This window comes from Metopolophium dirhodum, chromosome 1 (assembly GCF_019925205.1).
Source record: "Metopolophium dirhodum isolate CAU chromosome 1, ASM1992520v1, whole genome shotgun sequence".
Lineage (NCBI taxonomy): Eukaryota > Metazoa > Arthropoda > Insecta > Hemiptera > Aphididae > Metopolophium > Metopolophium dirhodum.
The window spans coordinates 146,349,841-146,362,849 of NC_083560.1; the positions used below are offsets into that span (position 1 = coordinate 146,349,841).

Here is a 13,009-nt window from a genome sequence, read left to right on the forward strand (position 1 = left end):
CTTGTCAAACGTTTCTGTTTTTCTACAATATACAAATCGATCAAATTTTGTATTTGCTTGAGACGGGCGAAGTCAATGTTTGTCAGACTAATGTAATTGTCGTTTATATGCAAGATAGTTAAACTATGTTTAACATTGGTTGAATATGAAAAGTTATCTGTTATTTTTACACGTCTACATCTGGTATGTAAATTATTCATAATTGAATTGTAATTAGATTCAGACATAAGTGTAAACCATTCTTCCAAACTTAATGTAATGATTTTCTTTGAAAGTTTACACTCCAATAGCAAAATAATAGAAATCCGATTATTAATTAATAACCCGACTGTAATATTTTTCTTGCTAAAAGCACGGATGTCGAAAGTAGACTTACAGACAATTATCGGTGAACTCATAGTTAAATAATTTTGATAACTTTTTTATTAGTTAAAAATATTTTGTACACTATAAGCATAAATATAAAGTGAAATATAACTGCTAGAAGTCATACGTTGAACTGTGAGTTTTTTCCCTTTGTAAACATATTATATACTAAAATCTGGGATAAAAAATACAAAAAATGTAAAAAAAAATATATATTATAAGCAAAAAAATATGATTTAACAAATGGTATCGCCCGGATCGGTTTCACAATTACAAGTAACTTCGATTTTACAATAATTACTTAACACTTTTTGTATATACTGATTTCCTTTCATTAATAATACAAACACACATTTTGGCGAATAACGAGTATGTTCTATAAAACAATCGTCAAAAATTTCAAAATTATGTAGAATTATCCCACACCAGTGGCATTGAACTGCATCCCCGATGTTTAGATACTGGAAACCGCACTGGGCCAATTTATATTTGTTCTGGCCTGTATTTGATGGATATGTTTGAAATGATTTTAGCCTTGATGAAAATGCAGAGAATTCTGGATAAGCCGGTGTTGAATTGAATCGTATTTGACTAACCAATGACCGGATATCATTTGTGCATTTTTGGAAATTCATTATTTTTTAATAAATAATAACTTGAAAAAACAATTTAAAGAAATGACGAGAAAATTGGAAACTACAAAACACAACTTAGTAAAACAGTTAGTCGCAAACAACTGAATATAATTAATAATTATTAATAATTTGTTTATCAAATTTTGATAAAAAATACAGTGAAACCAACATAAGTAAAATTTAAGTTTCTCCGGAAAAACACATGGTCTGCTTTAAAGAAAAAGCGATATCTAGCTGTTAATTAATGAATGAAAAAAGTAAAACAGTAAAAACTGGGATAGTAAGCACCCACAAATCTGATCGTTCAAGGGGGAAAGTCGTGGATAACCGTTTTTAAATCTCCCTGTAACAGTAAAAAACTGGGATAGTAAGCACCCGCAAATCTGATCGTTCAAGAGGGAAAGTCGTGGATAACCGTTTTTAAATCTCCCTGTAACAGTAAAAAACTGGGATAGTAAGCACCCACAAATCTGATCGATCAAGGGGGAAAGTCGTGGATAACCGTTTTTAAATCTCCCTGTAATTGTAAAAACTGGGATAGAACCTACAAATACTACCTACTCACACGGTTCACCATAGTTGTATCAGGCGTTTGAATAAGTTGATTACTGGCTCCAGAATTATTCTCGTTTTCGTTAATTTTGTTGCGTTGTCGATGTCACCAATTGTACGGGTTGTTATTGCTGTATTATAAATATTACAACCTTATGTACTATTAAATTCTTTTATTAAAATACAACTTATTAAATAACGATTTACAAATTGAAAAACTTAGTAGAAAACTTAAAGAGTAAAAAAAGAGTGAAAATATGAAAAAGTGAGAAAGTGTGTGTGTGTAAAATGTAGTATCAAAATGTAACTTACATCAAAATGTAACTTCTAAATTAACGGGAAATGCTTTGGAAATAACTAAGTATCGCACGTTAGATTCTTGGGAAGCAATAAAATCAATTTTAAAAGGGGCATTCGAGCTTAAAATTTCGGAGAGGGCTTTATCAATAGGTTTAAATACAGCACGTATGGCAGAAGGGGAAAGCGTAGCGAAATTCGCGAATAGAATCGAGGAATTATATTACAAATTATGTGCAGACAGTACCGTAGGGTTGAACAAAGCTGAGGAAACTGTAGTGAAAAACCAAACGAAAAATAAGGCTATGATTATATTTATGACGGGGTTACCAAATCACTTATATAAAGTACTGAAAGCGAGAAGTCCTAAGTCTTTGGAGGAGTGTATACAAATAGCTCTTGACAAAGAAATCGAATATAATTCTAGGATGAATATCGAAAATTTGCAGAATAATTCGGAAAGTCAAAATTTTAGTAAAAACGAGAATCAGGGTGTAAATGGGGATGATACAAAAGTAATTTTAATAATAATAATCGTAACGGATGCAGTAATCGTACCGGATACAGTAATTCTAATAATCGCGGCAGATATAGTAACAATTATAGACAAAATTATAACGATTATAATAATAATCAGCGAAATAATTATGGTAATAATCAAACTAGAAGTAACACTGGTTGTTACACGTGTGGAAAATCAAATCATTTCGCAAGGGAGTGCTGGCAAACGAACGGTCGGTCAGGGGGAAACGACCGAGCAAAAACACATTCTCTGTTAATTCTTGACCAACTTCGTGTTCAATTGAGATCATGGCTAGACCACAAAGTCGTTCGTTTTTCATTGTTGAGCGTAAGTATGTTTTGATAAGTTTCAATTTCGAAAAACTTCTTTCCCCAGTTGCCACTGATACTGGTAATGTTAGCAAAATTCGTAAAGCAATGGATAGGTTTGGTGCAAAGTCACCTGAATTTATCACAAATATTAAGAGTTCATAAGGTGTTAAGTTATCATCAACCATAGCTAATACTGACTTTAATTCATGGGCCATTTCAATTCCATTGATATCTGTTGAATCACCATCGGTAAGAAGAATTTGTAAGTCTTTGCAATGTTTTAATAGTTCTTCATGTGTAAGATTTTTTAGTTTTTTCATATTGTAAAGAAACGAAAAATTGTTATTATGTTCTTTTAGTTGTTCAAATCTATCATTCACGCTATTTATAGCTACATCAAGTGTAAAGTAATAAAAATGTATTTTGAATTGTTGTTTTGGGTCAATAACTGGTTCATCGTTGTGTTCATAATCAAAGTGTTTACGAGTACGTCGTGGTTTAATTCTACCCCGTGAGTTCTCAAAAACAGACTCTACTCCCATTTCCGTTGCAAGTGCTGTTGAATCTATAATCATTTTCTCAAAAGATTCTTCTGATCTCAGTTCATTTAAATGTTTCAATAAAGTTTTTAAAATGCCCAAAGCTAAAGATATGTCAAAATTTGGTTTTTGCATTAATTTACTGATTGGATTTATATGATTAAGTATGTCGTACCAAATGACAACAGAACAAATAAATTTAAATGTTTTAATAAGATTACATAAACATTCAGCTTCATGTTTAACCATTGGATCTACATTTATATTTTCTGATGTTTCAAACAAAGCATCATAGATTTCACCTATGTAATATCGAAACGGTTTAAGTGCGTCTATTCGACTTTCCCACCGGGTTTGATTTAATGGTTTGAGTGTTAGTTCTTTAACATGTTTCAAAAGAATTTGCCAACGAATAGTTGAGGCAGAAAAAAAGTTGAATACTTTTTGAATTATATGAAAAAAACCTACAGCTTCTTTTGAAGATTTTGCGGCATCATTTACAACAAGATTTAAGGAATGCGCACTACAAGGAACAAAAAATGCACGTGGATTAATATTTCGAATGTGCCGTTGGACTCCGGAGTGCACACCTTTCATATTGGCTCCATTGTCATATCCTTGTCCTCGCATATTACTCAAAGATATATTCAGCTCACGTAATATGCTTAAAAGTACATCACACAGATTTTCTCCAGTACTAATTTCAACTGAAATAAAACCAAGAAAATGTTCACGGATGGTAACTTTTGAATCTTCAATTGACACAAAACGAATAATAACAGTCATGAGCTCCGAGTGACTTATATCAGGAGTACAATCTAGTATAATACTATAATACTTCTCTTCGCTAACCATAGTAACTATGCGAGACTTAATAGACTGAGCTAATAAATCAATCATCTCATTTTGAATATCTTTTCCTAAATAATGGCTTATATTTTTTTTACTATTAATTATTCTTCTTACATGTTCAGCCATCACAGAATCATACTTAGCCATAAGTTCAATTAATTTTAAAAAAATTCCATTATTATGTTTGAATAACTGATCAGATGATCCACGAAAAGCTAAATTTTGATGACCAAGAAATTGTACTACCGACATGATCCGTTGTAAAACTTCATTCCAATCAGATTCTAAAATACGTTGGTTTACATCATCAATTGTTTTTGTTTTTTTTAACCTCAATGACAATTCTAACCATGTACTATATGCGGTCAAATGATTTTTTGATGTTTCATGTCCTTTTAACATTTTTGTACAATGCCTCCAGTCATTATAACCTTCTAAAGCCAACTTAGAGTTTGAATTATCAAATAGTTTACAGCAAAAACAAAATATTACGTCATTGGAAATAGAGTATACAAGCCATGTCCTTGTGACATTTTCTCCATTACTCATACTTCGTTTGTAATGAAATTGTGTGAATTTTCGTCCTTGATCATCTGAAGGAAATACAAAATTTGCATTTAACGGAGCAGGAGGACCTTTTTCAACCAACAATGTTTTAAAGTCGTTATTAATAATTAAAGGCCATTCAGCAGGGTCTGTACTAATATTAATTAAAGAATTAAAGGAATTTTGATAGACATTTTCTGTTAAACTTTTGTCTATTGTAGTTTCAGAAGGTACAGTGACTGCTTCAACTGAGACAGAGTCAAAAACCTCACTGGGTTGCATTACAACACTGTCTGTTATATTTTTGGCTACTGTAGTTTCAGAAGGTACAGTGGCATCTATAACTGAGAAAGAGTCAAAAACTTCACTAGGTTGTACAACTACAGCATTTGAAATATCTAATGACGAGGAAGAACCCGTTAAAATTTTTTTGATAGAATTAGACTGTTTTTTGATTACAGCTTCTTTTTCACGTTTTCTCTTCCTATATTCTGCACCAGAAAGTCGCTGTCTACCATCCGACATATTGGCGCTTTCTTAACTTTTTACTATATAGATAAAAAATATGATGTAAATTTCTTATAAAAAAAAAAAAATATGATAGTTTTAAAACGGGTTTTACTTAATTCATTGTATTTATTATTTACATAAATTACCTACTTCATATTAATAATTGTACAATTATTTAAAATGAAAATAAATACTTACCAAATTATAAATATTAAAATAATATGATATGTTGAATGTTGTTTGACTAAATAATGTGCACAGTACTCTATAATCGTTGACGCTACGACGCTCGTTGACAAACTACAATATACTAGGTACGTATAGTTCGATAGTTGTTACTCGTCACAAGTAAACTAGTTTGTATCGCTGATAATTATTGATTATTGTACATACGTTTATGGGGATCTTTATCGTGATTTGATTCGGTTCATGTTTGCTAATTGGAAACCACAAAGATAATCGCGAAACAGAACGAGCGATAATGTTAGCGGCTAGCCCGCACATTATATTATCTACTAATAGTGCTTACTTAGGTACTTCATAAAATGACACAGTTCCAGTTGAAATAATATAATGAGCATTATTTTAATTTTATATTTACAGTGAGTAATGTTGAAAAATACATATATTTTTATTTATTAACAATGCCGCCCCTAAATTTCCAAAAAAAATTGCCGCCCCGTGCGGTCACACAGGTCGCATGTGCCTTCCGCCGGCCCTGATCGTGATAATAGTGTGCGTAATTCTGGAAGCGGTAATAATAATAGGAACAATACGGGTGTTCAGAATTTGCATTGTAGTTATTGTAATAAAATAGGGCATGAAATTTCGAACTGTTTTACATAACAGAAAAACGAGAAAAATAATTCAAAAAATTTCAAAGGGCAAGTTCCAGTTGGCGTCAGGCTTGTCCAAGAGATAATGCAATCGCCACAAAACGATGTTTTCACATCACAACTAAATTAATAGAAAATCATATTACTTTAAAATCACCTAGTTTTAATAAAGAGCGAATTAAATTATTAAAAAAAAAAAAAATAAATAGTAGACACGGGGGCTGAATTAAATATCATTAAAATAAATGCACTAAAGGGGGATACAGAAATTAATGAAAAAGACAAGATTTATTTAAAAGGTATTAATGAAAAAATAGTCTCAACAATAGGTAAAGCAAAAATAGATTTAATAATAGATAATAAAGCATTCAAACAGAATTGTATGTAGTAAATAAAACATTTCCAATAACAGGAGAAGGCATATTAGGACATAAGTTTTTAATGGATCATGCGGTTATAGATATTGCTAACAATACGATAACAATAAATGAAAATAAAGTAGAAAACGAAAATAGTGTATGCTTTATTTTAAAACCACGTTCGGAAACAGTAGTCGAAATAGATATTGAAAATCAAACAATGAATAATAAAAATATATTTATTAATAAACAAGAATTATCACCAGATGTATATTGCGCCAATATTTATAATACGGTTAGAAACGGAAAAATAACGATAAGTGCGTTGAATATATCGGAAGTAACACAAAACCAATTTATAAAAAACCGTACCGTTTATCGTTTTCACAACATGACGAAATAGAACGACAAATAGGTCAAATGATGAAAGACGAAATTATAGAGAGATCAATGAGTCCTTTTAATGCACCCCTAATATTAGTTAAAAAGAAGGAGAATGCCTCGGGAAAACAAAAATTCAGAATAGTTATAGACTTTAGAGCACTTAATGACGTAACTTTAAATGAATTTCAGCCATTACCCAATATTACGGAAATCTTAGACCAGTTGAGGCAATGCCAACTGTTTAGTCTATTAGATTTAAAGGCAGGTTATTTTCAAGTTCCGTTATCAAAAGATTCGAGAGAGCTTACAGCTTTCTCCACGGGACAAGGTCATTATCAATTTAAACGTTTAGTTATGGGTTTAAGCTCAACTCCGGCAACATTTCAAAAAAATGATGACGAATGTGTTGTCAGGGTTAATAGGAATTAAATGTCTAGTGTATTTGGATGACATAATAGTATATGCAAAAAACTTACAAGATCATAATGATAAATTAATTAACGTATTTGAACGATTACGTATTCATAATCTAAAAATAGAACCAGATAAATGTAGCTTTTTACAGCGGGAATGTTTATTTCTAGGTCATGTAATTACAAATGAGGATATAAAACCAGATAAAAAGAAAATCGAAGCTGTTATGAATTTTCCAGTACCTAAAAAATTTTCTAGGTCTTAGTGGATATTATCGTAAATTCATAGAAAATTATAGTGCTATAGCTAATCCAATGGTGAAAATATTGAGAAAAGACGTAAAATTTAATTGGGATGAAAATTGTCAGAAAGCTTTTGATAAATCAAAAGAAATGCTTTGTTCAAAACCAATTTTGCAATATCCTGATTTTACAAAACAATTTATACTTACGACAGATGCTAGTACTAGTGGTAAAGCATTAGGAGCAATTTTATCTCAAGGTACAGTAGAATCGGATTTACCAATAGCTTATAGTTCGAGAACCTTAAATAAAGCAGAATGTAATTATTCAGTAACAGAATTAGAATGTTTAGCGATTATATTCGGCGTAAAAACATTCCGACCGTACTTGTATGGTAAAAAGTTTACAATACCAACAGACCATAGACCGTTATCTTGGTTATTTAATTTGAAAGATCCGTTATCTAGATTAGCAAGATGGCGTATCGAACTTGAACAATATAATTATTAAATTATTTATAAAATGGGAAAATTAAACACTAATGTTGATGCACTATCGCGAATGTATAATTTTAGCGAAATTAAAAATGAAAGTTATACGAACTTTCTGGAATAATTAGAAACGACAATAATTAGTTATAAAAATGTTAAGGAAGTGCACGGCGAGTTAATAGACTCTCCGTCAGAATATAGTATAGTATCGGAAATAGAAAAATATTATAATTTCAGATCAGGTATTAATTATGAATTAAAAACACGATTCGGGCGTGACAAAAAGTTGAAATCTATTAAAGATTTGGGTGACGTAGTAAAATTTAAAAATGGCGATAGATATATAATATTTTTAATAACGAAAACATAACAGAAACAATTAACTACGTATGAAAACGTGCACATAGCATTATTGAATCTTAAATATTTTTGTGAAAAACATTCGTTAACTAAATTAGCAATGAATCAATTAGGACAACAAGACGGACTAGATTGGGCTAAAATTAGATCAATGATAAGATTCATTTTTCATAATACAAATATAGAAATAATAATTTGCACAAAGTTCGAATTCAGTGAGGAAGAAAAATTAATTATTTTTAAACAATTCCACGATTCGAAACTAGGGGGCATGGTGGCGTTAATAGAAGAATAAAAAAGATAAAAAAACAATTTAACTGGCCAAATTTGAAACACGAAGTGAAGGAGTATATAAAAAACTGTACAGCTTGTCAAACAAATAAATATACTAATAAACATATTCAATATCCAATGGTTATCACCACAACGAGCACAAAACCATTTGAAAAAATATTTTTAGACATTGTAGGACCATTAATTACAACGGGGTTAGGCAATAACAATATACTTACGATGCAATGTGATTTGACAAAGTTTAGTTTAGGTACACCTTTACAGCGTCATACAGCGAACGTAGTAGCTAAAGCATTTGTGACAAATTTTGTTTGTATACATGGAATTCCAGAAACAGTTTTAACGGACCAGGGTACAGAATTTCTTAGTAGAACTTTTAGGGAGGTATGCAAGTTGTTAAAGATTAATAAGATTAAGACTTCCGGTTATCACCCGATTTCGAACGTAGTCATAAATCGCTAGCATAATGCTTAAGACACTATGTGAGCAAAAGTTTAGACAATTGGGATAAGCTGTTACCTTACGCAATTTTCGTATAAAACTCAATGGAAAATACATCCACGAAATACCAACCTTCTGCGTGGTTGTATGGTAGGGAGATTAATATTCCGGTTAGGTTGAAATCAAATCCAGACCCTAGGTATAATTATGACGATTACGTTTATGATTTAAAGCAAAAATTGCAGGAAGCACATCACATAACCAGGGAAAGATTAATTAAAAGTAAAGAAAAAAGTAAAAACATTACGATAAAAAAGTAAAAACAGAAATGTTAGATATAGGAAATTTAATACTACTCAAAGATCATACTCAAAGGAATAAGTTAAGTCCAATTTGGAGGGGAACATACGAAATTTTGGAGGTATTAGATTCAGAAAAACGTAGTTATATCGCGAAATAGGAAAAAAGTAACGGTACATAAAAATAACGTAAAAAATATTACACGATGATAAAAAGAACGAACAAAATGGTTAAATATACCACCAATAATTAAATATATAGTATAAAAAAAAAATAATAATAATAAAACGGTAGAATAATAATAGGAAAAAGTATATAGATATAATGTATAAATAATTAAATATAGTAATAATCGAATTATATAGGAAAATACGGATAATAAAAGTCGACGTGGGATGTGAACGTCGTAGCATATTGAAAGGATAAATAGTATATACAGGGTGTAACCGATAGAACTGACTTTTGGAATAACTTTTTTTCTGATCAATTTTTTCTTATTTTTTTTTTTATTTATCATTTATAGACCCTAGCGCTACATATATAATTTATTTTTTCTTTTGTTTATTTTTTAGTACTGAAAATAAAAAAATTTAAATTAAATTAAATATTTTTATAACATATTCAGAATTGTCATTTTTTAAGAATATTATTTTTAAGGATTGCAGCGTTTAAATTTTTTATTTTCATTCAGTCGTTGATCCAATATACCCAATTAAAAACTGAATTATACGAGGCGCTTGTTGTGTACTTGTACACTTGCACTTATTTAGTGATGATAAAAAATATCAAGGACATTGATTGATAACAGGTACTACACTAGTAACAATAACAAGCTGTTACGGTTATTCTGATAATTTGGTCTTACTGATTAGCGACTGGTTCGTTGGTTATAAACTGTTACAGGTTACTGGCGTTATTCTCTGTTACCCTGTTATCAATAGTATTGCTTTGTTGTTAGCAAGCTGTTACTGGTCATGTTATTGATATTTTTTAATTGTTCTATTTGTTCTTTTCTAATAACACTAATAAGTCTACAACAGTAGGTAACTGTTATTTTCACCATAAATATTTATGATTTTAACTGTTATTTTTTGAGAACAGTTTGTAACAGTTGCCGTAATTGATAACAAGTGCCATCACTAACTTATTAAGCGTTGGACGTTGGCAATATAAATATATAAAATATAACACTTAAAATTAAAAAATATATTTGTCAAAATTATAAGTCAATAGTACATACACAATCACAATCAACATTAAAAAAAATTAAATTCTCTTATTTTTAACTCTAGGTAGCTTTCCAAATGGTCTTCATAAATCAAAAAATAATGTCACATCTGATGAGCGACATTCGGTTAGTATCTTGGCTGCGTTTAGTGTTGATCCGCATGCTTCTACAAGGTCAATATCCAGGCAAACAAACATAAGCCATACCTCTGTACACCGTATTTTAAAGACAAATTTGTATCACCCGTATAAAATACACTATGTACAAGGTTTAAAACCTTCTGACCCAGAGAGGCGATTAGAGTTTATAGCGAATATGGTACTGCTAACTAATTCCATTATGACGAGGCATGAGAAATGTGTAGCGAGAAATGGAGGACATTTTGAAAATTATGAATAAATGTTTACATTAAAAAATTTTAATAAAAGTTATAAAATAATTTTATTCATTTGTCTAAAAGTCCATAACCCAACATAATTCTAAGAGTAGTTATAAGTCAAATCACACACAAGGCCGTTTGTAGGGGAGAAGCTAGAAATTAATAACATTTTTTTTACATAACAGTATTTAGAATAGAGCAGCCATACATTTATTTCAAGTCGTTTACAATACAACATTTTTATTAAAACATGTTTTTAAATATTTTTTATCCATAAGAATTTTATATTCCAAAACAGAATGTGATTATAATAATTAATACTAAAAATATGAAATAAAATAATTTTTTAAGAAATGTATGCTTGTAATAAATAATTGCTATTGTATTAAAACCTAATACACATAATATGCATTTAATGTAAAAACTATCTTGTGTGTGAATAAGCCACATAATGGACACTAATTTAATATTAAATTATCAAAAATAATAAGTGCATTAGTTATCAATAATTCTACTGGAGTATGGCCTAATTTCCGTAATGCAAGTTTTTGCAGAATTTGGGTAAGGTCATAAACCAACAAAAAATATTAACACTTGACACACACACTACACTTGATAAAATTATAAAAATTAAATGTACATAATATATTAACTACTCTACATTTAAACTTATTTAAGGGCTACGGACTTCAAATACAACAAATACAATTAGTACAAACATAGTTAATTTTTCATCTTACATTTTTTGAAAATAAGTTAATTAAAAATTGGAAATGTCTGATTAATTTTTTTTAAAAATGTAAAATTTTCTATTTTAACAACCTCATAATGCTACTTATGAGGAATCGTATTACAATTTAATAACATAACCTTTAAGTAGGCTGACTTAATATTTCCCTATTCGTAAAAATTAACTTTACAATCTGGAAATAAAATAAAATAATTTTAAAAAATGTATTTATTTAATAATTCAAAATATTCATACATACACAATTAATTGAGTAGTTTGTTCAGAGACTATATTATATTACAGAAATATATTTGATTCCATAATAATTTACATAAATATCAAATATCAGTGTACTGGTACAGTTATGAAACATTTGCTAGTCAAATCAAATTGTATTGTCTAGTCATAGATATAGTTTCTCATAGTTCAGTGTAATTTATTATGAATTACTAATTTTTACTGAAATCAAAGTCAAATTTTTTTACACAAAGTTATTAATAAGTATTATTTAGTAAAAAAAAAAAAAAATGTTAGGTGAACTTACCAATTAACTATACAAATTAAATAGTCACCAAATAAAGAATTTGCAGATGAATTTAAAAGTTTTGACTTGGTGTTTGTATAGTATTGTATTGTTTTATTATAATATGATATCCTATGAGACAATGTAAGTGGTCCATTTGTATACAATGTTTAAATAAAAATTGTAAACTATGCAGAATAACATGTTTGACTAAAATAAAAAAAATAAAAACATTAAAAAATAATTTAAAAATTTAAAAACTTCTATTGATTTTTAACTGTTTAATTAGAAGAAAAACTTACCAAACAATTTGAAAATGAAGTTTCCAAGTTGGTATCCAATTATCATGCATTATATTAGTTTCAGTTAATAAAACACCTATTTTGAATTGAATTATTTTTACATTGCAAATTAAAGTATTATAAAAAAGCACATTGTGAAGTATTATTATTTAAAATTGAAGTACCTGAGTAGGTACCTACTTGTTTTAATTAACATTCATAATTTATTTTGTTTACCATTATGACATTGTACTAGTAAAGTAGTTAGTCAACAGAAAACAACATTAATATTAATCAATATTCAATAATCATATCATCAAAATTTAAAATACGTTTAAGGTTAACTTAGTTCAACAGTGTGCGTACACTACAATAATAAAATTATATATTTATAATATGATATTTTCTTCTGTGGCATACTGTGATTGTATGATATCGAATTAAGATACGGCATAATTTTTACTTATCAATTGAAATGTATGTAATCTATGTCCTTGCTTATCTGTTATAATTAATTGTGTTTCAATTATTATTATGAGTGTGATAATATTGACAATAAATAACCTATCTGTCAGTAATAATTGTGGGCTGTGGTTACTATGGTATATCGTTATCG

At 29.2% G+C, this 13,009-nt stretch overlaps 1 protein-coding gene and 1 long non-coding RNA gene across 2 annotated transcripts; both read right to left on the bottom strand.

Annotated features, from left to right (window-relative positions):
* Nucleotides 1-3,069: 3,069 nt before the first annotated feature.
* LOC132933215 (zinc finger MYM-type protein 1-like) lies at nucleotides 3,070-5,146 on the bottom strand. Its single transcript, XM_060999529.1, has 2 exons — nucleotides 3,134-5,146; nucleotides 3,070-3,075 (listed from the first exon to the last, which is right to left on the bottom strand). The coding sequence occupies exons 1-2, from the start codon at nucleotides 5,144-5,146 to the stop codon at nucleotides 3,070-3,072; spliced, it is 2,019 nt and encodes a 672-aa protein (XP_060855512.1).
* A 5,325-nt stretch (nucleotides 5,147-10,471) lies between these two features.
* Nucleotides 10,472-12,661, bottom strand: LOC132935949 (uncharacterized). Its single transcript, XR_009663364.1, has 4 exons — nucleotides 12,415-12,661; nucleotides 12,134-12,322; nucleotides 11,849-12,048; nucleotides 10,472-11,782 (listed from the first exon to the last, which is right to left on the bottom strand). It is a non-coding gene; the product is annotated as an uncharacterized LOC132935949 (long non-coding RNA).
* Nucleotides 12,662-13,009: the final 348 nt, after the last annotated feature.